Source organism: Setaria viridis, chromosome 1, assembly GCF_005286985.2.
Source record: "Setaria viridis chromosome 1, Setaria_viridis_v4.0, whole genome shotgun sequence".
Lineage (NCBI taxonomy): Eukaryota > Viridiplantae > Streptophyta > Magnoliopsida > Poales > Poaceae > Setaria > Setaria viridis.
In genome coordinates, this window is record NC_048263.2 from 2,197,244 (window position 1) to 2,224,482 (window position 27,239).

Below are 27,239 nucleotides of genomic sequence, written 5' to 3' on the forward strand. Positions count from 1 at the left end.
TACGAAAATAAATAATATAAGTCAATAAATTAGGATAATATAGATGTTTGGAGACTTGAAGTAGACTTAATTAGTACTAGATTTGGCTTACAAGTTGAATAACAAGTTTATTTTAACTAAATAATAGTAATATAACTATATTGATGAAAAATATTTCTGAAATGTTCATTTTTATCGAGCCTAATAAGCTAATTGAATATCTCATAAATAGTTTACGAGCTGGTTTGTTAAGAAAACAAGCTGAAATTGAGACTGCCTCGATTCGTTTAAAGGTCGAGCCGAGCTAAGCAGAACCAACCCTATGAGCATCAGGTCACGAGCGTCGAGCTTTTCAGCTTTTCATTAGTTTACGAGCTTCGTTTAACTCTACGCTCGATGGTGGATTGCGGTTCTGGCCGTTCCTCCCAAATTGGGCCAGCGTAGGAGGCTGCCGAGGGCCCAATTAGGTGCTAAGAAGGCCTTTCAGCTTGTTTGAGCTTAAATATACAAAGTTTGATCCAGTTACCACTATACGTATACTCCCTTCATTTTTTTTATAAGACGGTCACGCATATTCAAATTTAATTTTTTTATTTTTATATTGTAAGGTTGGATTCGTAATAAAAAATATTTTACAATGATTATAAGTTCATAACCATAATAAACAATATAATATAAGGTAAGTGAATGATCAAAACGTTATTTGAAAAATCGTACCAAGTCAAGGCATACCTCGTAAGATAGAATAATTTCATGCCATTACAATTTTCAATAATTTGAAAAATGCAAATGTCAGTGACTGAGGTGGAGGCCACCTCAGTCACTAATACAACTGATGGCGAATTTCCAACTATAAAAATAGATGGAGGGATGGAGGGAATACAAGCTAAAAACTTCTTTACCAAAAATATTGGGTGTCCAGATGTACACCCATGCACCTCAACTAGTCCCACGGCTCTGCCCATGGCGTGATCCACTGCCCACCGATCACTGGCTCACTACTGGCGACCGGTCGGGGCCACCTACGTTCTCCAGCAAGCAGCTCCTCCGTGCGTGCGATCTCTGGCAAGCAAGAAGGGAGCAACTTCTGCAGGCTCCAGCGCGTGCGATCTCCGGCAAGCAAGCAAGTACTCCAGCAAACAGCCTCGCAGCCGGCCTTCTGCACAAAATATATACAAGCACGATTGATGAGCTGATGGCTATTGATTGCTACTGCTATGCTAGTGTACACAATTCAGATAGAGATACCTAGCTATCTGCAACTATCCAGCAGCCCACGCCTGCGATCCCTCTCCATTAGATTTGCGATATGTGAGGGACTAAAAGCTCATGGTAGGGTGCCTCTAGTTTTTCTAGGGCATTGGGCTTAACGGATCACAAAAACTAACATGCCTAGTAGCCCAAACAAATGGACCCTAAGCACTCAGAAAAGGCGATACACATTCAAATGAGATGTGTGTTCAGGAGGTGATGAATTGAAATAAAACAACATATAAGACTAAACCATCGCACCTTTGCAAATCCCATGTCGTTGCACTTGGCAATCTCCCTGATGACCTTCCACGTTATTCTTCTCCTCCCTCTGCTCATCTACAGAAACAAAGAAAAATAAAAGTAAGAGCCATTGACACAGAAACGTGTTAAATTGATTCCAACATCTTTTGGTTGTTTCCTTTTAGTTGTTCAACAGCTTGAAACATAAACTGCCCGTTCGGCAGCGCTGCAGGCTAGCTGCGCTGCTGGCTTTAGCTGCAAGCAGTGGTAGCAGTAGCTGCCTGGCTACGCTGCTGGCTTCAGCTGCAAGCGGCGGTAGAAGCAGCTGGCCACCGCTGCTAGCTGCTGCTTGGGTTATTGGGGCTGGTTTCCGTACTGCTGCGCTGCTACATTTCAAATTTAAATTTGTAACGATAAAAGGATCTAAAAAATTCAAATTTTTTGGCGCAAACTTAACCAACTTCATTGAAGGTACTAACGTACAGACTAAGGCACACAATTGCTTATATACAACATACAACACAAACATACACAGCATACGCATACATCTACATCAAAGAGATTCCTGCCGCGATCCAATCTCGTACACTGGCCATATCAGGAGTAGCATTTGCTGCGACCCATGCGGACACCCCGTAGTCCGGAGTTCGCGCCATGTTCGAATCTGCAGTACTTGCATCGGCAAGGTCCAGCGAATAATTGTGGAGTGCGAAGCAAGCAATAACGATCTTCGTTTACCTCTCTCGATCATATAATGGAACTTGCCGCAAAATATGCCACCTGGATTTGAGCACGCCAAATGCTCGTTCGACAACATTGCGAAGACTGAAATGGTGGAAGTTGAATTTCTCCTCCAAACTATCAGCCGCTCTTCTGTTGAATTCCTCCAAATGGTACCTAGTACTTTGATACGATCCCAGATAGCCTTCACGAACTGCGTACCCCGAGTCCACCAAATAATATCTTCCTACATAAAATCAAAAATATTCACCATTAGTGCACCAATTTTTGCAATTGCTGCGTCATGTGCGTAATTAGGCAAGTACCATACCTGGAGGTAGATGCGGGTAGTTCGGTGTCTCCATACACTCCCGCAACACTGATATGTCATGACTGGACCCTGCCCTCCCCGCTCCTACGTACGTGAATCGCATGTCAATATCCACTATCGCTAACACATTAAAGCTTGTCCACCCTTTTCTGTTAATGAAATCCAAACGGGACAAACAATGAGTACAGGCGATACCAGACTTGATACCAAGGTGCTACGCGTAGCAGGTTGAGGGTACAATGGACACAAGATGACTACGCCGACATCCAGTCATCCGACGATGAAGACACGATGTATGACCAAAGTACTCGTGCAGGAAGGCAGGTGGAGACAGGACCAATCCTAGATAGGATGGTAAGTCAATTGCCTTGCTTTTCTATGTTAAGGCTACCTCATTTTGAGGAAGAATTTTTTGGGAACTCTTGAGCAACTCCAAGAGCTTCCTTAAAATTACCCCAAAACGTTATTTAGGGGAAAAACAGAAAAGACTCATTCCCGTAAAAATGCGTGGACGCGAAAAACACCCCTCCCCAATCGAATTGTTTTTTTTTATTTTTAACCTTTATTTATTTATTTTTTAAAATAACCTCAGCGGGACTTTATTTGCGGCAGATGACCCTTTTGGCCGCGCCAGACTGCCTAGCGCGGCAGGCAGCCTCGACCGCGCCACATGCACTGGCGCGGCGGGCCCTGCCACGCTGGCGCGGCAACTCGCTGCGCTAGGTGGGCGCTGACGTGGGCGGGCGCTCGCCGCGCCAGCCTGCCTGGCGCGGCAGAGTTGACGCGCCAGCCCGCCTGGCGTGGCAGCGCCTGCACTACACGCGCGCGCCGGCTCCTTCCTACTCCCTCCCTCCTTTCTTCTTCCTCCAGACAGACCCGCACCCTTAGCTTCCTGCGCCGCTCCCGCCGTCCCACCCCCAAATTCACCCAAAATCCGGCGATTTCGGTGGGGGAAAGTTGAGGATTAGTGACCACTTTGTGTGGACTGTATCCCCCTACTTTTTCTCGTGTTTTACCGCTGCATTTGGTAGATCGGAGGATGTTTAGGTGACTTAGGGTTAGGTTGATGATTTCAATTTTGAATGAAATGCAATGGTGTTTTGTGTTAGATGATACGTAGTTCAGACGCAATTGAGTCTCTGCCCGCGATATTGACGTGTAGAACTTGTTGAATGCTTCGATTTAGGTATATATTCATCCAATTATGTGGTTTACATGACATGTATTTTTTTTATATGTTCAATTAACTTGTCTCATATTTTTGTTCCTTAATATAGTTGCTATAGTTGATATGTTTAAGTGTTTGTATTTTGTAGATGGAGTGTTTACATTTTTTTGAAATGATGTATATAGTTCGTATGGATTACGTGTGTAAAGTTTATTTGTGTATTAATTTTGTAGCACTTGATGTCTAGGTGAGAAGACGTCGTTTGGTTGTGAATACAAGTGGCGTAAGTGGTATGTGCGTTATGTGGGCGAGTCCAATGGTGCTGGTCCCGTACCTCCTGCCCTTCCGGTACCTCTTTGTAGATGTGGCGTGGAAGTAGAGGTGAAACAATCAAGGCATCCAAAGATAGCCGGAAGAGCCTTCTATGTATGCAAGTGGACTTTCAATCCAATGCCTACCGCACGTTGTGATTTATTTCAGTGGATCAATGGACCCGACAAATATGATCCTAGGATCCGCCTATTCCTATATCATAGCACAGAGCTTAAACCATACCATCAGTTTAGGCGTTGGGTTCCTCCTCCACCAAACCCACCTAGGATGGCCGAGGAGGAGAAGCAGGAGGCTGCTTGTAGGCGTGTGAGGGATCCTCCCATGTGCAAATGTGGTGTTCCTGCTAAGCTTATGCGTCCTAACTTAGAGGTTCCACCTAAGTTCACTCCATTCTTTCGATGCTCGCTAAAGACTCATGTAAGTTTATTATAAGAATATTAGTATGACGTGTAGCTAGCGGTTATAATTTATTGGTATATGGTCACTTATAATGTCGTCCCCGTTTTTTTGCAGGATGGGTGGCCGTTGTGTGATTTCAATGAGTATATATACGGCCCAATGACAATGTGGCAAATGGAGGAGCAAGTGCGGGAGTTCGAGAGTGGAAAGGCACCGTGGCCATGTGTGTCCTCTCCTAGTGATAGATGCAAGTGTGGTATATTGGCAACACAAGGTGTGGTGCCTTCTGAATTTGGATATGGTTCGTTCTGTGGAAATGCACATGGCGATTACTGGGTTAGTAACTACTCGGCTCTTGTGTGTTATTAAGGTTGGAACTTGTTTCAAATTTGTAAGAATATGAAATTGTTGTTGTAGGAGGGAAGGACATGTGATTGGGAAGATTTTTCTGGTTGTTGTGATTTGTTATTAAAGTTGAGTAATACATCGGAACCATGGAAGTCAAGAAAACAACAAGAACTGATAGAAAATATTAGGAAGGAGTATGATGTGCCTATCCCTGACGGCAACTTGCTTTGGGGGAAAATATATCAAGATATGGTGCATGAGACTGGAGTGGAGCCTGAAGGACTTTATGCGAGGGAAAACTATTATTAAGTATTGGAGGCAGAATAGATCCAAGTATCCACGACCTCTAACTGAAAATGAGAAGAGAGAAAATAGGAGGAAGTTGCAGGAGGAGAGGGAGTTGGAGAAACAAAGGTTGAGGGAGGAAAGAGATCGTTTAGGTTATGTGGTTGATCCGAATGCGAAATATCCTAAGGGTTCATGGGAAGAATATTTACAGCAGGTTAGGGAAAGAAAGAGAAGGATTGAAATGGAAGAGTTACAACAAAAAGCGGAAGAGGCACAGATGGAGACGATGAAGGTTCTTGTTGCCGATTTAACTGTTGGTAAGGTTAATGTCGATAAGAAAGGGAAGGGAGTTGTTATTGTCGGGGATGATGATGATGAGGATGATGATGATGACGATGAGTTACTATATGAAGGTGACTCGGACTAGATGAACGTGTTGATTTAGCTTGATCATGTTTCTCTTTAGTTGTCAAAACTATGTTCATTTATGAGATAACTATGTTTATGTTTATTCTGAGAACTACGATTAGTTGTCAAAAACAATTTTCATTTGTAAGAGAACTATGTTTATTGTGACAATTATGATACTTTGTTAACAAAACATGTACTATGTTATTTGTATTGAGTTTGCTTGCATGGTTGCGGTCAATGTTTCTATTTTGATAGTATGTTACTTGTATAAACTATCACAAGACTCGCTATTCCAATTTTGTAATGGGTATTCGCCTCTTACCTTCAATTCAAATGTGAATGACCCGGCCTCCTCCCGTCAATTTTATTACAACATTATATTTTTTCCGTCCATTACCTTTGAGGATCATAGATATAAGAAAATTTCTTCTTCCAAAGTCGCTTGAAATCAGCGAGTGTCATTAAATTTTTTGACAAAATTTACCTTGCCATAATCAGCTACTAGCTCATCTATATCCAGCTTGAATGGAGCCATATCCATATTTGCAGGGATGGCGCCCATATCCATATTTGCAGGGATGGCCAGAAAATTTCAGTAGTGGGGGCTGCCGCGCCAGAGGGACTGGCGCGGCAGGAGTGCACTGCCGCGCCAACCCAATAAAAGCTTCAGTAGGTTGCCGGGGCGGGGGAGGGGGCTGCCGCGCCAGACGAACTGGCGCGGCAGGAGTGCGCTGCCGCGCCAGCGGGGGTGGCGCGGCAGGAGTGAGTTGCCACGCCAAATGCATAAAAGTTTCAGTAGGTTCCGGGGGGGATGCCTGTCGCGCCAGGCAGAGTGGCGCGGCAGGACTGCGCTGCTACGCCAAACGCATCAAAATTTCAGTAGGTTGCTGGGGTGGGGAAGGGCTGCCGCGCCAGGCGGACTGGCGCGACAGGAGTGAGCTGCCGCGCCAATTGCACAAAAGTTTCAGTAGGTTGGGGGGGTGGGGGCAGCCGCGCCACTCCGCATGGCGCGGCAAGGGTGAGATGCCGTGCCAAATACATTAAACTTTCAGTAGGTTTTCTGGGCTGCTAGACTTCCGCCGACTCAGCTGCCCCGGCAAGCACTTTCAATGGTATGCACAATGCGGCTGATGAAACTTAAATAGGTTTTTTTTATTTTTCTTAAACTAGTTTCAACCATGAAATTAGTTCCTCTCTCTTCTAGTACGCGATAGCCTACCAGTACGAACATTTACGAAAAAATACACGAAGCACAAGTATATCACGAAGCAAACATATACCATTGTACGAACAGAAATAAACCTAACATCCAACTTAGTCTTTTACACACGTGATAGTTCCAATAGTCTTGCACACACATATAACATAAATTGCACACCTAGTGCATCACACTTGAGACATGCAACATTCATTGTCGTGGCCGCCGCTCAACCGGAGGGCTAAAAGGATCTCTTGGGCAACGCTCCTCCTTGGATGCGTGGGCAGCACATTGGCGCAGCCAACGTCGGTGTGGTCCCGTGAACGACGCCGCTGGCATGGCATCCGGGTACGAGGTGTAGGTTCCTATGGAATAATTGGGCACAAAGCATAAAATTTGTATGACACTTCGGGAGTGAACATTAACAATCCAGAATTAAATTTAGGGAAACTTGTGAATGTACCTGGCTGGACTCTCCCTGCGTCTGAGTCACAGGTGGAGCATCGATCATGACGGAAATCTCCAGTTCCTCACCATATGTAGGGTCGTCATCCTCGGACTGCTCACCTTCAGAGTCCTCGCTTGCCTGAGGGGATGCGGGTGCCTTGCCTCGTGATCTCCAGCTAGGACCTGCAGCAGTGGACGGTGTTACAGCCCTGGGGGGAGTCGCCAATGGAGTCCGACGTGATCCTGAAGAAGTACCCTGGCCATTGCCCCCGTAGTGCACATCTGAGGACGACATGCAGTTCATCCTCATGGACATTCGCTTGCAGCTTTTCCGAACCCTCTGCAACTTGTAAGCAGCATATATTCACAACTATGATATTGACTGGGCTACAAAGATAGTATGAGCATATGTGAAAATTAGGTTGGGCTTCTACCTCTGCGAACTGACGAAGTAGACCATCACCGGATCCGACGGCACGCTCCATGACCATGCCCACCTCGTTTGAGAGCCTTGCAAGCTGTTGTCCCTGAATGCATAGTTTTCATTCCATGAATGATCAATGTTACGATACTATGATTACAAACCGAAATCTTACCATGTAGTCGTTCAGAGGTGCACGCTCAGGCTGTGTCCCATAGCGTGTCACCGTGTCGTACACGTCAGCTATGTCGTCGGACGAGTCAGACGGTGCATCCTCAATGGGCACATTACTCCAAGATGGTTTCACTTTATTTCTCATCGAAGTACAGTAGCATCGTATGTACTCATTGTTTGGTCCTGCTCGCCAGTACGGTCCATCTTCAGAATCACATCTTTGCCTATTCTCCCACATGATGAGGTACTAAGCATGCTTCACCCTCCAATCATTATCCTTATACCTTTATCTGCGGTCGATGCTGCATCACAAATTAGTGAAGTATTAGTATAACATGTTAAGTACGCGTATCGAATAACCTCCAGTAGTTATTGATTCCTGCATACTTGTGCAGCTGCTCCGAAGTCGATAATTTCAAAGGAGGGCACGGTTACATCCTCCCAAACTGCCGCATCACCCTATGCGGCATTTAGAACTCTACGACGTAGTACAATATCATTGGAGTCGTGCACCTCCACAACTCTCTATCCCTGTAGCACGTCGGTGAAAATACAATCTAGCTTAGCTGCTCACGGTCGTACAATTTCCATTCAACCTTCAAAAATTAGTACGCAATACTTATTTCATCTGTCATTATATGGAATAGAGCTTAAAAAACTCTAGTGAGCAAATTACCTGGTGCTGCATTACAACATCCAACTTGTTTGTGTAGGCTCTGTAGCGCCTATCAGGATTGCCACGAACGGGCTGCACATGCTTCCACACATGATAGAATGTGGGATGAGCATCGTTTCGATGCCATGGCTGAAATTGCAAGTAAGTCCAATTGGTCACATGATACAATAGTTTTCCGAACAATAAAGCAGAAAAGCGAATTAGCCGTTGTGACTTACATCGACACGGAGACAGGAAGGTCGACCCACGGGCAAGCCTTACATAGCTGCCTGTACAGCTAGGCGAGAACCGCTGAGCCCCAACTGTAAAGGGCTATGTTGTCCCAATGCTGACCCAAAATGGGGAGAACGATCCAAGACACCGTGTTCCCAGCTGCATCAGGAAGGAGGAATATGCTCACAAAGTGCCATAGCCAAACTCGAGCGTATCGCTACACAACCTCGTCATTTGCTCCCTACGGACAAACGTTGAAGTGCTCCCTCAACCATGCGAAGCTGACACCGGAGGTCTTCTTGGAGTTATCTCCGTCCTCTGGCTCTGGCGGCCTAATCCCAATATGCATTTGAACCATGTCACGCCAATTCTCATTATGTATAATTCCCGTCACTGGATGCCCCTCCCGTGGAAGACCGAGTATCATAGCAACATCTTGCATTGTGATGCTCATGTCTCCGAACGGGAGATGGAAAGTGTGAGTCTTCGGACGCCACCTGTCTACCATAACGGTCAACAACGGTCCGTCCATTGGAGGGACACCTGCGACAACCTGAACTGCAAGATCCAAAAACCAGCTCTCTGCAAGTACTCCGCGTACCACTCATCCCACCTAAGTGGTGAGTGCACTCTAGCCCTGAGTGGTTTCAAATCCCGCAAAACATTATAAGATTATTACTTACCTACAAGGAAATAGACATTGATGACAAAGGTGGTTTCAAACAAAAATGAGAAGTCAATGCATTTGAGAATAAAGGACTACTAAAGTGGTAAGTAACACAAATTTGATATAAATGATATTTTCAGTATGAAATTGTTTACATTGTACACAAGCAAATATTAAGGACAGGCACATCCTCAATTTATAAGAATTTCGTAACGACTACTTTCAAGATACAAGTGAAAATGAATGTTATGCTGTCGTTGTCAAGATTAGCGGATCAAGACTTAGACTAGTAAATTTCTTTTATGCGCGTAAGGCTTCAGATGGTGGCGTGGGAGACACGGGGTTTAGACTGGTTCGGGCGAAGGAATGCCCTACGTCCAGTATCGGGAGCTGCTCGTGTTGCCCACGCGGGGTTCTGTAGTAGGGGTTACAGAAGTACGAGAGAGGGAGCTGATCCCAAGTCTCTTGGGTGTACACCGATGCTCTAGGCGGGTACGAGTGTGTTCTGTTGGTTTGACAGCGTCTGTTGTGTTTCGAGTAGTCTATCGAGCCCACCCTGTCTCAGGCCCCCGATTCTCCTTTTATAGCGCAAGGAGGCCACCGGGGTTACAGGCGAGACCGTGTGTGAGGAGCTGTAAAAGAGATAAACATAGCTAGGTAACAAACAATACGAGTGGAGGGTCAAAGTCCCCAGATCACCGGCGTCCTCGCCGGCCTTCGGCCCCTGCCGGCGCGTTTGCCGGAGGAGGGCGGCCGCCGTCGCGTCCCGTCGACGGTCTCCTTAGTGGCCGTCGCAGCCAGGCACGATGATGGTGTTTCATTATGGCACCTGTGTCCATTGGGGGAGGCGGCGAATCCCACCATCTTGCTGACAGTCCGCGGAAGGCGGACGTCGCGTCCTTGCCACCGGACGCGTGGGGCGCGAGAACGGGCGAGGCAGGCTCCAGGCGGCGCAGGCCATGAGTGCCTTATAACGAATCGGAGGAGGTCGTAGCCACTGTAGCTCGTACTGTGCGGCCGCGCATTGGTACTTGTGGCAGGTTGCGTCGGGGACGCGGATATCCTTCTTCCTGACAGAACTGCGACGCATTTATGGCGAGATCGACAGGGGGGCCCACGAGATCCGCGCCCGAGGCGGATACTTGTCAGGAGGGCTCGGGTGAGCCCGACCCCCTGTGCCCTGGGTCGGGCGAGGCGTAGATTTGCAGCGGGGGGTCGGGCGCTCCCGACTCCAGGCCCGTAGGTCGGGCGAGGCGAAGCTTGGTCTTCAAGGGGTCGGGGGCGCCCGACCCCGGGACACGGGGTCGGGCGAGGCGGAGCGTGACTCTCGCCTCCCATGTTGGGCCGACGGCACCCTTTGTTACCTTAAGTGGGCCTGGGCCTTTATGTCTTGTTGTTTCCATGGGCTTCGAGAGGTCGTTAATACTTCCCCCCGACAGTAGCCCCCGAGCCTGTGGTGGAGCTGGGACGCTCCTCCAGAGGCTGCTTGTCGCCGTCCGTAGGGGATTCTTGCAATCGATCAGGGACGGGAGGTGTTGTTTTTGCGGCTCGACCGAGGGGGTTGATCAGGTGAAGCATCCTGTGAGCGATTCAGCGTGAGAGGATTTCTTGTCGTGCCCTTCTGTTTGGGAGCCTTAAGTCGAGACCACCTGCGTGGTCTCTGGTTGCAGGGCTAGCCCCCAAGCCCCCGCGCGTTGCAGGGGACCGGTCGGGAGGCTAGGTCAACTTTTGTACGTTACCCCTCAAGCGTCCGTTCGCTGAGACGGAGGGGGCGAGCCATGCCACGCTATCCTCGCCGGACGAACCATGGTGCTCATTGAGCTACTAACGAGTTGATTCGAGTGGGGTCCCAGTCCCCGTTCGGAGGGGTCAGGCTTAGGCCAAGCTGGTGGCGTACCTCAGGCTCTGGTCGGCCAGTTCATATAGTTCCCGAATCCGTTCGGTCGGATCCGGGGGCTCGTTGCCTTTCCTCGGGGAAAAACCGTGAACTCTGATGCCGGTCCGGACTCGAATGTGAGTCTGAGACGCCATGGGCTGTCGCGCGCCCGGGTGATGGCCACTAGCAGACCCGTCTCCTCTCACCCCTCGCTCGGGGGTATCCTGGAGCGGCTGTCGAACCCGCGGCGGGCCAGCCTTCGAACCCCTGGATCGTAATGGGCCGTAGGGGCGTTTTCAGCCCCGTATCCCTTTTTTACCTTTTGGTGGGCCTTGGGCTGATCGTGAAGGAGGTCGCGCCTTGGGCCGAACGTGGAGGAGGTTGTTCCTTGGGCCAGTCGTGGAGGATGTCGCGCGCATGTTCTCCGGGAGATGAAGTGGTGGAGGGCGTCGACCCGCGAATCGAGGGGAAGGGGGATGTTTCCGCTGCAGGTCGTGTGCACGGTTTCTGAAAAATGGGCATACCTGGCGCCACATTTATTGCGATGGGGGCGTCCGTTCTGCTTCCCACGCGCCTTCCCTATAAAACAAGGATTTCGCCTTGCCGGTTTCGCCGGCTATCTGCTTCCAAACTTTTTCGCCTCCTCACGCGCCCTTAGCTTCCTTGCGCCCGCTTCTTCTTCCTCCGCTCAGCGTTGCAACCTTTTTCCCCATCCTCCGTCGAGCTCTTCTTCCCCCAGCAATGGGATCCTGGGCGCATTCTAACTTTGGCACCTCGCGCGTCGACGGCCTCACGAGAAGGGCCTCCTCTGCGAGAGGACGGAGAGGGAGGAATGGCGGTTCCCCGAGATGGAAGAGGTGCCGAGTCCGCCCGCCGGCTATGTCGTGTCCTTCGCCCACTTCCACGAGAGGGGGTTCACGACTCCGCCGAGCCTCTTCTTCCGCAGGCTCTTGCACTACTACGGGCTTGAGCTGCAGTACCTCAACCCCAACGGGATCCAGCACATCGCGGCGTTCGTCGCGCTGTGCGAGGGGTTCCTAGGCATTGAGCCCAACTTCTCGCTGTGGAAATACTTCTTCTCGGTCAGCCTGTACCTGAAGGTCGAGAAGAGGGGAAACCAGCAGCGGTCGACCCTGGTGCCGATAGGGTGCGCCGGAATCCACCTCCGCCATACTCGTGCCAAGGAGTATATCGCGATGAAGACCGCGGCATCTCACAAGGGGTGGCACCAGCAGTGGTTCTACGTGAAGAACTACTCCAACTCCCCCCTGCCGGAGTTCACCGGCCGCATCATTGAAGTGGCGTCGGAGGTGTGGTCGTACGGCCCGGTGGAGAAGGAGAAGAAGCGGATCGCCAGCCTGCTGCAGGCCATCGAGCACCTAAAAGAGAGGGGACTGACCGAAGCCGGAGTCATCGGGGCGTACCACGCCCGGAGGGTGGCGCCGCTGATGCTCCGGGTCCGCTCGCTCGCCGAGATGACCCCCGGTGCGCCGACCGAGGGCACCGTCCTCGCGACGAGTGCGCTCCCTGCCTCCGAGATCCGGCAGCGGGTCCGGGAGGCGCTGGAGGACAAGGACGCCGATTACCCGGTGCCCGGCCACCCTCCGATGCGCCCAGACGAGAATTTCGTCAATCTGGTAAGGATTTCGTGCGCCTGTTTCCTTCCTTCGCGTTTCTTGGTTTGCCATTCCGACACAGGGCCCTTTGTTTCTGCAGGGCAACATGACCCGTGTCGTCGACTCGCGTCCGCCAGTGCCACAGGACGCCAAGCGGCGGCAGCAGAACCGTCTCCTTGCCGAGAAGCAGAAGCGGCGCAAGGACAAGGAGACGGCGAAGAGGAAGAAAAAGCCCGCCAAGGAGTTCCAACGGCGGCAGCGAGGACAGGTCGTGTCGGACGACGACGACGATAAGGAAGAGGAGGAGGATGACGACGACGAGGAGGAGTTTATCCTGTCCCCCCGGTTGGGCGCGTTTGTTATCCGGGAGCCGCGGCCCAAGCGGCCGCGGGGGATGACGCGGGCGGGCCGCCTGCCCAGGACTTGTCCTGCAAAGTTCTAGGGCCGCGCCCCAGGGGTCGGCGCAGAACGCCCCCCGGGGGTCGACGGAGCCGACCCCCGTCCCTCCGCCTGCAGCCCAGCAGCAGAGGAGCGGCGACAAGCGGCTGTTGCCGGATGCCCCGGGGTCGGCGTCCGGCTCGGAGGCGAAGCGCGCGCGCCGTCCTTGCGCTGCGGGAATGCGAGTTGAATTTCCTCGCAAATCTCGTTCTTTTCCTGGCATTGGGTTTGTTCTCGCTGATATTGTTTGTTGTTTCGCTGCGCCGCCCCTCGGGTCCCGCCGCTGGCGCCGAAGAAGGCGTTACGGGTGTCATCCACCTCTGCGGGGCGGACCGCGACCCCACCGGCGGCGAGCGGGGGTGTGCTCTCTAGAGTACAACGGTGACATGTACAAGGGACTTTCATAGTTAAGACCTCTTGCTTACAAGCTGTAATGAAGTGTGAACATGAAAGGTGCAGCAATTGAGTAACGTTGCAGGTGCATGAAACTTCGTTCAGATCCACTCTGTAGTGTCAGCCTCCATGACTCTCACCCCAATGTTAGTCGTACCGCAACTTCTTATAGAATACACCATCCTTTCTAACCCGTACGGTTCTGATAAGTGGTGCACGGATCTAAGCTCAGCCGGTGATAAATAATTATCTGCAACTTTCCCAATTCTATGGCCTTCATCCAACATTGCACGTGTCTTTTGCCATCGATCCACAAAGAAGACATTGCATTTTTTGAATGAGTATTCAATAATTCCAGAGACAGGCCTACTTCGGATGCCTTTGAAAACAGCATTTAGTGATTCCGAGTAGTTCGTGGTCATAATACACCAACGCATTCCTCCCTCATTGAAAGCCTGCGCCTATTTATCCTTATCCTCCATTTCACCCTTCAAGCATTCTTTTGCGTCATCGTTCAAGTCCTTCACTAGATCTTCTAACTTCTCAATAAATTCTCTCTCCGTATCAACCTTGCATAAAGTCTTCAATTTTCCAATCACACGGTTGCTCTTCTGCCGACGCGACATGTTGGCAGCAAAGTGCCTCGAGCACCACCTATGCACAAGCGGTGGAAAACCATCCATGTGGTCCTTCGCACAATTTAGGAGCCCATGATGCCTATCCGATATTATACACACTTTGCGTGAAGGTCCAAGAACATGTCGCCGAACAAGTTTCATAAACCATGACCAACTCTCATTATTCTCACTCTCGACCAAGGCAAAAGCAAGAGGCACAAGCTGCTGTTCTGGATCTAAACCAACTGCCATCATTAATGTACCCTTATACAAGCCTTTGAATACTTCACACGGTACCCATTAAAGGCGAAGATGGACTCCACGAAGGATGGCACCGATGTCTCGCTGTCTTTATAGATAATGCCTAGAATACGCCGCCCAAGGTACTTTGCTTTGCACTGTACGTGCACTCGCTTCAACTGTGACGAACGATAAATATGCTGTTGCACAATATTTGAAATTCTCTATTGTCCGGTGCTTGATATTAGCCGAGACCATACACGCTAATGGCATCCTTGCTTGCAGATCATATTGTATCTTAAGTTCTTATCAGAGTAAACTACGCTAAAAGGTCTATGTAACCTCACTGCGTAGTCAGCCAAAAAAAACTTCAACTCGATACTATTGAACTTCATCCCCTTCTTAATCATTGGATTCTCACCAACAGACGTCCCTTCGAAATTCACCATACTAGATTCACATATTGCTTCGTGGACCATTCTGATTTCATTATCATTAGAAACGGATGGCAGTTCGACATCACGTTCTTTTAACAACCGCCATTCGTTCTGGGTGAAAACAATCGTCCATACGACGAATGCCTTCTACGATATGCACGGTTGCGGTGTCAAACTGCGGTCCATCCTCTTCATTTTCTACCCCATCGTCCTCATATTCATGCCCACCACTCTGAGATAGTGACTCCTCCTCTACCTCCACACCTACTGCCCCATCTTCCTCGAATTCACAATCTTCGGAACCCATAGAGACATTATCATCATCTATATTTGTTTCATCCCTCTCAAAAATGTTATTGGAAAAATCATCATTGGCAATGGCCAAATCAAAATCACATTCTGTTTCACCTAACACGTGATGCAACATTTCTAACTCCTAGGTACCATTAAGATTCACTACCGCTACTTCCTCCCTCAAGATAACATTTGGACCAGGCATACGAACAATTTCAGCTATAACCTCCAAACATGCAACATTAGCTTCGTGAACTACATCCTTATAGTGCTTCCAATTCGCATCGAATGCTAACTCATGAGAACATAATGAGCTCTAGCTTTCCCACAATCAAAACAACCTTGAAACTAATCTCATCCACTCTACATCCATACTACCTCATTACACGGTTAACTAAATCAATAAACTTAAAGAGTAAAACTTAGAGGACCCTCGAAGAATTCAATTGACTCGTTCATATTCTCTAACTCTCCATTTTGTTTCATAATACCACCATCAAAAAATCAAACTAAACGATCCATCTACAAAATACAAATATTTCACCATGTCATATACACTACACAGTGCACACATTTGACAAATCAACTCGACACATTACACATATTGGAAAAATTGCAAACAAAAAAATATACATGTCATGTAAACTACACAATTCAATGAATATATACCTAAATCGACAAGTTCTACACGTCAATATCGTACGCAGAGACTCAATTGCGTCTGAACTATGCATCATCTAACACAAAACGCCATTGCATTTCATTCAAAATTGAAATTATCAACCTAACCCTAAGTCAGCTAAACATCCTCCGATCTACCAAATGCAACCGTAAAACACGAGAAAAAGTAGGAGCATACCTTCCACACGAAGCAAGGCTCGATTTCCTCAACTTTCCCCCACCGAAATCGCCGAATTTTGGATGAATTTGGGGGTGGGCCGGCGGGTGGCGGCGCAAGGAGTTTCGGGCGCGCGTATGACTGGAGGAAGAAGAAAGGAGGGAGGGAGGAGGAAGGAACCGGAACGCGCATATAGTGCAGGCGCTGCCGCGCCAAGCGGGGTGGCGTGGCAACACTGACGTGCCAGGCCAAGCGCCCGACCACGTTAGCGCCCACCTGACGCGTCGAGTCGCCGCGCCAGCGTGGCAGGGACCTAACGCACTAGGCGGTCTGGCACGGGCAAAAGGGTCACCCGCCGCAAATAAACTCCGGCTGAAATTATTTTTAAAAATAAATAAAAAAGGTTCAAAATAAAAAAATTCTCCCTAATCATTCCCGTAAAAATACGTGGACGCGAAAAACACCCCGTCACCCCGCATATATGCGGGGACACCGATACTTCCCCAATCTTATTTTTTTCTCTCTTTCCGTCTTCCATCGCGCAGCACCCCAATGCCGGCAGATCCCTCCTTCCCTAGCAGGCAACGCATCTCTTTCTCGCGCAGCCACAGCCACTGTCGCGACCGTCCCCATCGTCGATGGCCGCGCAGATCGACCCAGAGCTACCGGGCCCCGCAGCTAGGAATCACGGGTTTGCCAACCGCCATGGCCACCACTGCTAAGCTCATGCATCGACCAAATCCCGCGATCACTCGTGGTCCTCCCGTCACTGCCTCCTCACCGTCAACGAAAAATATCTTTAAAAAAGAGTTAAAATTAAAACAAATTCACGTCTCTGTGGTACAATAGCACAACCGCAATTGCGCTACCTGTTCGTGTTCTATTTCGTATCAAACAAACATCCGTATAATTTTTTTTCTATACCTTCTAATCCAAGCAAATAAGTATTTAAATTTCCTATGTAAAATAAAAAGCATGTCATACCTTTTTTCCCATGCCATCTAATCCAAGCAAGGCTCCGGGGACCTGTATTACAGAAGCCAAAATAAACTAGCAGCAAGACAGAGACACGAAGGTAAGCTAAAGACAATAAGGTTTAAACTGGTACCGCTAACCAGTACTAGTTATAGTACTGACAAATCAAGACAAGCACTAGAATTGTTTGATCACTAGAAATAAGACTGCTAACTTTTTTTGCGAAAAGGAAGATGACTGATTTAAAGGGTATGATGTAGGATGGGATTGTTCTATCTTCCTCATGTGTCACTCAAATTAATTTGTTTCTAGTTTGCATCTACAAATGAGAACGTACGAGTTGTTTGAAAAAAAAAGTTGGCATGCACGCAGCCATGCAAAATTTTTGCCGAACTCTCCTTTTCTGTTTCCATGTTAGTGAAATTAATCCAGTTAAGATTACATACATCATTAGAGTTTATTAGTTTAGTACTTGATCTTGGAACAATCTAATTTCTAATGCCATGAGTTTTATTTCCCCGATTTACAGAACATGGCTATACTGCAATTGCAATCCAGTTTCTCGTTAATCATACAGCGAGTACTATCAGTTAGATCTACGTATAACAGATTGATTTCCCTATATTTATCCTAATTTTGTAAATAAAGAAATGTTGCAACAAATTCTTTTCATCTAGGAGGTAACAGATCATCAGATCTACAATCCACAGTAATTTGGGAGTAGTTGCAGAAACAACGTACCGTGATCTCCAGAGTGACCCCGGCTGTCCGACCATCAGGAGGCTTCTTCCTCCTGCCGCTCATCTCCCAGCTGCGCGCGCGCACCTTTGATTCCGCTGTAGCCTTGAGAAATGCAAGAACCTCACGTCCGGTCAACCAAACAATGCTCCTTGAAATCTCTTGCTGCAAGCTGACAGCATAGCGGAGAAAATAAATCAAACAGCTGAATCGATCGAATACTGAATATAGTGAGCAAATCGGGAACAGTAAGGGGCCATAGACGAACTTCCTCACTTCCACTCGCCGGCCGGCCAGCCAAGGGCGGCGAGAGGCAGAAACGCGTCCCTGCAGCCAACCGCGGGCTGGGGACTCTTCTGCCGTGCTTGCCAAAAGATGGCGAACGAGAATGGCAAGAAATGAAGAGGATCGAGGTGAGTGACCGGCGGCCAGCAGCTACCGCTTGCTAGTGCGAGAAGAGTTGGGGCGAAGGTATTGCGAGAGAGCGAGGGGCCAGCCGCCTGCTACTGGTAAGCAGAGGCTCAGCCGCTCAGGGTCTCTTTAATGGCACCGATGCAGGAGCTGAATTGCTGAAAGACTGTCCCTACTCTCATTGTGCGTGGGTACAGTGTTAGGGGGTCGTTTGGTTGCAGTTGCTTACTTTTAGCATATATCACATCGAATGATTAGATACTAATTAGGAGTATTAAACGTAGACTATTTACAAAACTCATTACACAGATGGAGGCTAAACGGTGAGATGAATCTATTAAGCCTAATTAGTCCATGATTTGACAATGTGCTGCTACAGTAAACATTTGCAAATGATTGATTAATTAGGCTTAATAGATTCGTCTCGTCATTTAGCCTCCATCTGTGCAATTAGTTTTATAATTAACTTATATTTAGTCCTAATTAGCCTCCGAATATTTAATGTAACACGGACTAAACTTTAGCTCGAGGAACCAAACGCCCTTTGCTGGGCTACCGGCTGGACCGTAGTAGTCACTGAACCAGGAGACCCACATGTAATCTGTCCCATAGGTCGGTAAGTGTCGAGCTCCCTTCAATTTTTCTTCTTCTTTTTCCTAGTATGTGTTTGGACAGACGGTTGAGATGGGTTCGACCCAGGTAAACCTATGTTTGATTCAAAAATGAAGTGAGTTGGGTTCGTCTCTATAGAGAATATTCCTCTTAGATCCATGTCGAGAAAGTCCGCCAAATCAAGCGGACCATCCCAACAAACTTCGACATCGTCACTCCTCCGAACGCGGCTACGGCATGGGTGTCCCAGGGAGGCAATCGAGGGAGCCCACCGCAGGTGAACCGGATGCGGGGGCCTATAAAAAGGCCGCCCCTCTCCAAAGCTCACACCGAGCCGGCCGCCCTTTTCCTTTTCCTCCTTGCGGCCGAGCTCCTTCCTTCCCTCCCTCTCAGCCCCACAACAGCACCATGCTACTTGGTTCATGCCCCGCTCCCTCCTAGTACTGGCCACGACGCCGGAGGTGGCCGGAATCGCGAATTTGGCGACGCTCTGGCTGTCTCGCGGTGGCGCCCATGGAGGGCACGGCGGCGCTACCGACTGTCGGCGCGAACCGATGCACCCGTTAGCCATGTTCCCCACCGTCACCTTCCCCTCCCTCACTTAAACTTGATGCGTGGATGTGGCTACTCCCTCGTTGTTTGCCTCCCCCATCCCGCTTCTGTGGACGTGGTCCAGTGGACCGCGAACACCCATAAACTCCGGTCCACCCCTCCGCAATCTACGGTCCACAGCACAGTAGCCGTTGGACCGCGGACACCCATAAGCTCCGGTCCACCCCTCCGCAGTCTCCGGTCCACGACACAGTAGTCGCCGGACCGTTGCGCCAGCCGCCCCCAAATTGCTACGCGCACCCGCTAGTGTACACCAAAATCTAATCAAGCCCTTAGCCACTTGCAAAAATTCTCCAAAGATCACCAAAAATCACACAAATCAAGAAAGCCTATCCATGCCTTTCTTCTCTATAGTTCACCTCATATGAGTCCCTCTTTCATCTTTTACTAAGATCTTAGAGCCCAACCTTATTAGAAAAGATGTCATACCGCCTCCACCCGCCGTCGTGCCCTATTGAAAGGATCCTATCATGCCTAGAGGGGGTGAATAGGCTCACTCCAAATTTTTTCTGAAAAAAACTTCGCAGCGGTATTAGATATGTCGGAACTTCCGACGCTGTGCCGGAACTTCTGACGGATCCGAACTTCCGGTACAGGATTGGAATTTCCGACAATATAGAGTGAGCTAAACGAAATTCAAAATGCAACGTGAATCTGCCAATTCTATTTGGAATAAAAGATTGTAAATAAAGTGTAGGGACTACTGCAGGTGGTAGATAAGCAAGGAACCACACAAATTTATAGATCGGCCCAAAACAAGCTTCTAGGTCAAAAAGAAATCGAAGAACACAACAAGCACAAGAGATAAGGATTTCTTTACCGAAGTTCACTTCCACAAAGGGAGCTATGTATCCGTTGAGAAGCTCACAAAGAGCCGGATCCTCACTAACCCTTTACCTCCCTCAATCAACCACAAAGGAGGATTGAGTCACTTATTATGAATCCATAAATGATGGGTAATACAAACATTCCCGAGCGCACCACACAAAGAGGGCGCTCAAACGGACGACGCCTAGCCGTCTAGAAGCAAGCTTCAAGAGTAACAAACGCGAATCGAGCCCGAGGATGCTTGGAGTGCTCTTGAGATGAACAAGTTGAACCTCACACTCAAAACCTCAAGTCTCACACCCTCAATCTTGCTCTCACCCAAACCCTAGCTCAAACTCTCAAAGATTTAGCTCAAAGGGGAGAGGGGAGGGAGTATTCAATACTCAAAGAGGTGTTCTTGCTTGGGTAGGTCAGTAGCAATGAATGAGGGGGGGCTGAGGGGGTATTTATACCCAAGCCCCCAAAACTAGCCGTTACAGTACATTTATGTACCTGTCGGAACTTCCGACATAGGGTCGGAACTTCCGATGGAATTAAGTCAAATGACAGAGGACCACTATCGGGAGTTTCAACAAACATCTGATGGTTAATTATCGAAACTTCTAATGAAGTGTCGCAACTTCTGATACTTTCAAAAAAAGCGGCAAAGGACCCCAGTCAGGAGTTCCTGAAAATTTCCGACTAATGTCGGAACTTCCGACACCCCATCGGAACTTGCAACACTCACTGAAAAACTGAGGTAAAGGATGTGCAAGTGAGTAAATTGTGTCTCTCAATGGGTGGTTAGCATCTTCAATTGAGCACTTTAGCATCTTCAAGCTATCCATCCACGTCCCCCTAAATAGTACGGCATTCCTATACTCAAATTCAAAATTAGAAATTATGAACGAGTCTTCTTTTGAGCTCAACACGGTTCTTTCTTTGAAGTTAGGGACTTCTTGAGATTCCCTTCATACACCTTTGCACTTCTTTAGAATTAAAACATGTTAATCACTTGACAAAATTATTAGTCCCCTAACCATGCATCTCATCAACATCAAAACCCACTTAGGGGGCCAAATGCACATTCACCTATCCCCTAGGTGCCAGGCCAGGTCGAAGTCGAGCGCGTTGCGTGGTCTCTAGCCACTTTACCCACGTTTTTAAACAACACACAGCCAACTGTTCCTTGCTGCCCTATCATCGCCGCTAAACCCTATCGCTACCATGCATCTGCTTGATCTTGCCCGTCCCTAACCCCTTAAGGATTTGTCTAAAGCCTCTGGTCCATTCCACCACACAGCCGTTATGCTGCCCAAACCAAACCCCGAATAACATCCAGGTATAGCCGTTATGCCGCCCGCCCAAAACCTCGAGTCTCATCTAAATATAGCCATTACGCCACCCGACTGAAACCTTAAGTATCAACCGCATCTAGCCGTTATGCCGCCCGATCAAAATCTCGATTATCATCCAAACCTAGCCGTTGTGTTGCCCAACCAACCCTAGAGAATTAAACAATGAATTCCTTAAAAAAAATTTAAAATCCCACCACCCAACCCATTAATTATTTAGAAACTTATTTGTAAATAATTAATGAATTATTCTTTGAATACCCTGGAATTCACCTTTAATTATCAGGTAATTCCCAGAATACTCATCCTATTCCCTCCTTTTCATTTCTTAGGAATTGATTACTGTATTGTTTTATTGGTTGTTATTTTATATGCTTTTGCCAGCCGGTAGACGACCAGCCTCTGCCCGAAGCCGAGGATCCAAAAGGCGTGAAGCCAAGAATCCTGGTCGCCTTGGAAACGTTAAGGATTTTTTATGAAGCCACGTCCTGACTCCTAGTCCATGTTTTATCCTACTGAGTGCGAGAGTAATAATATTGCCAACTTAATTTGACATGCATTTCTTTTTACAGTATTTTCAGATACGCGGCTGCTAGAAATACCCCAAAAAGACATAATAGTCCTTTTGCTATTGAAATGCCACATGCCAAACCCAAGGTAAACAACACCCCCCTAAGCCACTCTATATTAGATATGCTAGGCAGTCGAGTCACACCCCATAAGGGGAATAATACACCTATTGGATCCTTTATGGAGAGGATCTAACAAAATATCACCTTCTATAAAACAAATGCTTGTGAAGGATTTTCTCTTTCGGAATGCGTGAGTTAAAATATGAAGTAGTAGTAATGACAACCCCTAGGGCGTGTTTTGGACCTGGGTGTAAGGGAACGGCCTCAGTGGAGGATACTATATCCTAGAGCTTACTCTGATCACATAAGCACCGGCTCATTGGGTGAGTCTTTCTTATGAAACGTACAACTATATGTGCCAAAAAGGTACAGCCTTCGGGAGTGCCTGTTTATGTGAGATCTTGGTTCAAACGCCGCTAGCTGAACCTAGTCATCCATCCCAAGGGGCCAAGGCGGGCAACGGATATGCTGGAGCAGGACCTTCGCAGAATCCCAGGTCCGGTCGGCACAAGTTGACTATTTGGAGGGTCGGAGACTCTAAGGGCCAAAGGCCCTGTTTATATATTTGTGCACATTTTTTGGGAGAGGATCTTCAAGGAGGATGTTAGTGGCCTCTGTTTAGACCCAAGTATATATGTGGATGAACCTAGGGAATGCTATCCAGAGATGGACACAGGCGGGTATGGATCTCGTAGGTCAGTTGCGCCTTTTCGTGAGGGTATAGGCTGATCGGATGTATGGGAAAGTGTACACCTCTGCGTAGAGTATGATCTATTCGAATAGCCAAGGCTTACGGTCATGACCCACTAAGTTAAAGCCCCCATGATTACCTCTTGAAGCTCTTTAGGAAAGGGATTAGTATTTAGAATACTGGAGGAAGGTCAATAGATTGGAATCCAGAATAAAACCTGAGGACTGGTAGGGGAGGTAGTTTTCTCCCTCCAGGACCACAACTTTCATTTTATAAAATAATAGTAACCTTCTTAGAGAGTCTTTACAAAACTCACCTTTCTAAATTCACCTTCCATATGAGAGATACTTTAGGCTTAGGAATATACCCATTAACCTCTTCCTTATCCACATCTTGGAATGCATATAATTACTTAGTAAATGTTGGGACTTACGGAGTACCAACTATAAGCGTACTCAGCCTTACTTTCATTATACAGGTTTAGACCTCCAGGTGTTTAGACCATCTTGTCAGTGGATGGGCACCACTTCACTGCGCTAAGGTGAAAACCTTATTTTATTAAATTATATGCCTTTTTATTGCTTGAAATACTAAACTGTGATGATAATTGTATTAGCCTACTAATCCAGGGACTAATATATGTGATCAGTGGGACTCCCGGAGGGAGGTCCCCACAACAGGTAGGCGCCGGCCTGGCTGGGGAGGCGGGGACATCCCAGTGCGTGGGGCAAGGAGGATGGCGGGTAGCAGGGAGGATGGCGTAGGGAAGAGGGCGCGGAGAGAAGAGTGGTGGGGAGGATAGCGCCGATGGTAGGGAAGAAAATAAAGTGAAAAATAGAAATAAAAGAGAATGACAAGTGGCTCCAACAATTGACACGTGGGATCCATAGATAACTGTTGCTAACGGTGTCACAATGGCATTCAACACAACCCTCTCAACCTATGCAACCAAATAAAAAACTGGGACGGACCTATCTCTCTTAACCAAACACGAAATGGGTCGAACCCAACCCACAAAACTAGGACGGAGCCAACATATTCCACTTGGTTCTCAAACCAAACACATGCCTATTGACTAGAGTTCCATTCGGTATGTATGCTAGTATATTTGGTGTGCAGAACATAACGTAGTTTCGAGCTTTTTTTTTTACTGAAGTCAGCAGAGAAAGCTCCTACAATTTCGAACCTTTTGCCAGCCTACTTTCGATTGCCATGGTTCTTAAAAAAACTTCAACACCTTTTTTTTTCTACAACTACAAATTGCTAGAAATATCAAATGTTTTGCTTTCGACTGGCATGGTTCTTAAAAAGAACTTCAACACCTTTTTTTTCTACAACTACAAATTGCTAGAAATATCAAATGTTTTTATTATAATTATGGTGATAGTATATTTTTGTCTCCTCTAAATATTTAAATTTGGTTTGATAAAATTCAAAGTTGTCAAGAAATTTGAAACGAATAGCTTTGTCTCCCTCATTGAAAGATGCCTTTATCCCACCTCTCCAAAGCCGTTATCTGCACGATCCAGTATCCTAAACTACAATAATTACTCCCCCGCCACAAATTATTATTCGTTTTGGTTTTCTAAGTATATACCTTTTGATGTGCTTCTAGATATATTATATTTGTAAATATACAGTGAAAGTTATGCATTAAAAATAAATAAAAACGATTCTTTTAGGTAGGTAGGGTTTATGAGAACTTTACAAAACTCACGTCCAATGGTAAATTCAATAATATCAATATTATATTGTCGACCTATACACAATTATGGATATTGATGGCTAATCCTTTAAGAGTTTGATGGGAGACAAACCTAGGTAAATTTGATTTTTTTTTTCAATCGGAGGAAGGATTAAAACAGTCATAGGTTTTTAAAGCACGGATCACACAATAGTGGTAGCAATTAGGTCGTCTAAATCTTGCTGCGTCTGTTAGAATAGCTAATTGTTTTTTAGTCTCCCTTTCTTCGTAAATAACAACTAACCAGGGAAGAAACATATATCTAATCACGACTTGGTGATCAAATCAAGCACGCACCTGCGTTGCAATTGATCCTGCTTGGAGTAGTACGTACTCCATGGCCCACCCTTTTCCTTGAGCTGACCAGTCGAGCTGTATGCCTTGCCTGCATGCAGAGCTTTCACCTGGATGTGTCTCAAGTTTTGACCTGACCGCAGGAGCTTTGGATTGGGCCTCGTTTAGTTGACCAACGCAATACTGTAGCGTTTCGTTTATATTTATAAATTATTGTCTCAATATTGACTAATTAGGCTTATAACAAAACTGTACAATTAGTTTTTGATTTCGTCTACATTCAGTACTCCATACATGTACAAGTTTGATGTGATGAGAAATCTTCTGCACAGTATCAAAGTTGGGATTTTGGGGCCTGGAATCCCCGGCCGGCCACCGACAACGCAACTTTCCACGCAACATTGATTTCCTAGAGACGACTCGCTGCATGGCTCTCAGACGAGAGACGACTGGATCGAATCCAAGGTGTACTGCACTGCACTGCATTGGAATCTCCTCCTTGCAGGTTTCAATCTTTTTTATCTTTCTTTCGAAAGAGCCTGTTCAGTCAATGCGAGGGCGAGACGTGGACCCCAGTTTGGATACCATGGCTAAATTTTAATCCTGTTACATCGAATATTCAATTGTTAATTAGAAAGACTAAACATAAATTAATTACAAAACTAATTGTAGAACTTCGAGGCTAAATCGCGAGACGAATCTATTAAACCTAATTCATCCATCATTAGCGAATGGTTACTGTAGCACCACATTATCAAATCATGAACTAATTAGACTTAATAGATTCGTCTCGCGATTTAGTCTAGAGGTTGTGCAATTAGTTTTATAATTAGCCTATATTTAATACTCCTAATTAGTGTCAAATATACGTGTAATTAATTTTATAATTAACTTATATTTAATATTCGATGTGACATAAATTTTTAGTTCGGATTAAAGATCCAAACACCCTTAGAGTTGGAACCGCCAATACAAGGAAGAGCTCGTAAAATCCTATCAACTGCGCACGGCAGCCTGGGTTGGTTCGATGGGAGACGACGGACACGGCGACATGCACAGCGCCGCGTATGCGTGGGCCTCACCATGCACGCTTCTATCCGCGCAGGTAAAAAGCTCATCACTTGTCTGCCGCGGGCTGCGCCATCGAGACCTGCATACGCGTGCTACGGGCATGGCCGCATGGGGGCAGGGAAACCTCACATCGTTCAGAGCCAGGCCTGCAGCACACAGCGGTGCCATCCCTTCATGGCCGGGGCCCGGGTGGAGCGTCAGCGAGCTGTAGGGTTTCAGTGGCAGCCAGCCACCAAAGAGTACGCAGGTTGCATCAGTCATTTATTTGGATTCACGGACTGAAGCTGTATCGGTGTATCGCTCAGCATCAATGTACGGATTAACTCGCACAATACGAATTTACCATTTGGAACTGTGAATCTGTTTTATTAGAATATTCAGGGAGTTGACACTTGTTGAATCTTTTATAGAGCACTTGATCTTGTTGGTGACATGGAGTATGGTCTCAGAATAGCTGTGTTTTGCAGATGAAATAAAATCCCTTTTTGGATGACTTTGAACATATGCGGACAATTCACTCCACATTCACCTGATGGACCAAAGTCTACCCATCCATCTGAATAGCCTGGGCATACATATGACCCCTGCCTGGGCCTATAGAGTGCGGCTGCCTCCCTAGATCACATGCACCAAGCAAAATTGCAATACCGATGCCACGGTATAATTTATGACAAAAGACTTCTGGCGAAGAGGCATGAGTATGCTACATGAAGAAAAAAAGTTGTAAAGGTCCCATGGTGGAGAGAGTACCATACAAAACAACAATTTACATCTACTGAAACTTCAAAACTTAAGGAAAAAACTGGGTAAAAGTCTCAAAAACTCATCAATCAGTTATCAAAAACTTCAAGTACTGCTGGTTGTATAATCATATGTTTGTGTAGCACTGTAATTTTTCTTAAAAAATCATCAATCAGTTCGCCTATGGGTAATGAGTCTGAATTGCGAAAGCTATCTGAAGCAGGAGGCAGCGACATGATGTGAGGTTTACCGAGCTGGCACTGGTTAGGACGTTGGAGGCTTGGAGCTGGAACCACCAAAACAACTATACAAGGCAGAGCAGAGCTCGTCAAATCCCATCGACTGCGCACGGTAGCTTAGCCTCGATTAGATTCGATGGGAGACATCGATCACATGCTGAGTGTACGCGCTTCAGCGGCCTCACCGTGCACGCATCACGCTTCTTTGCTGCGCAGGTAAAGGCGTAAAGCTCATCACTTCTTTGCTGCAGCTGCGCCATCGATTACTTCGCACTCGGAAATCGCTTGCTGCTGCCCACAG

General features: G+C 47.2%; 1 protein-coding gene across 16 annotated transcripts; it reads right to left on the reverse strand.

Annotated features, from left to right (window-relative positions):
- Positions 1-667: 667 nt before the first annotated feature.
- Positions 668-18,287, reverse strand: LOC117848928 (uncharacterized). 16 transcript variants are annotated; one of them, XM_034730541.2, is made up of 11 exons: positions 17,998-18,259; positions 17,733-17,901; positions 17,001-17,042; positions 8,606-9,283; positions 8,388-8,516; positions 8,099-8,307; positions 7,713-8,013; positions 7,551-7,643; positions 7,372-7,462; positions 7,133-7,299; positions 6,731-7,034 (listed from the first exon to the last, which is right to left on the reverse strand). In XM_034730541.2, exons 7-11 carry the CDS (start codon positions 7,947-7,949, stop codon positions 6,858-6,860), a joined length of 765 nt encoding a protein of 254 aa, XP_034586432.1. In that variant the 5' UTR covers positions 7,950-8,013; positions 8,099-8,307; positions 8,388-8,516; positions 8,606-9,283; positions 17,001-17,042; positions 17,733-17,901; positions 17,998-18,259; the 3' UTR covers positions 6,731-6,857. The 16 variants fall into 16 exon arrangements, 14 of the variants coding, with proteins under 14 accessions (XP_034586456.1, XP_034586466.1, XP_034586447.1 ...); XM_034730549.2 differs by having other exon boundaries at positions 7,372-7,456; positions 17,998-18,256; XR_011898386.1 differs by lacking the exon at positions 7,372-7,462 and having other exon boundaries at positions 17,998-18,262.
- Positions 18,288-27,239: the final 8,952 nt, after the last annotated feature.

Bases quoted from the DNA above. Each gene is read 5' to 3' on its own strand.
- LOC117848928 (XM_034730532.2), bottom strand. From the start codon at position 7,949: ATGTGGGAGAATAGGCAAAGATGTGATTCTGAAGATGGACCGTACTGG. The intron at 7,644-7,712 runs GTAAGATTTCGG...CTATGCATTCAG, and splicing joins CACCTCTGAACGACTACATG to GGACAACAGCTTGCAAGGCT. The intron at 7,463-7,550 runs GTAGAAGCCCAA...GCTGCTTACAAG, and splicing joins TACTTCGTCAGTTCGCAGAG to TTGCAGAGGGTTCGGAAAAG.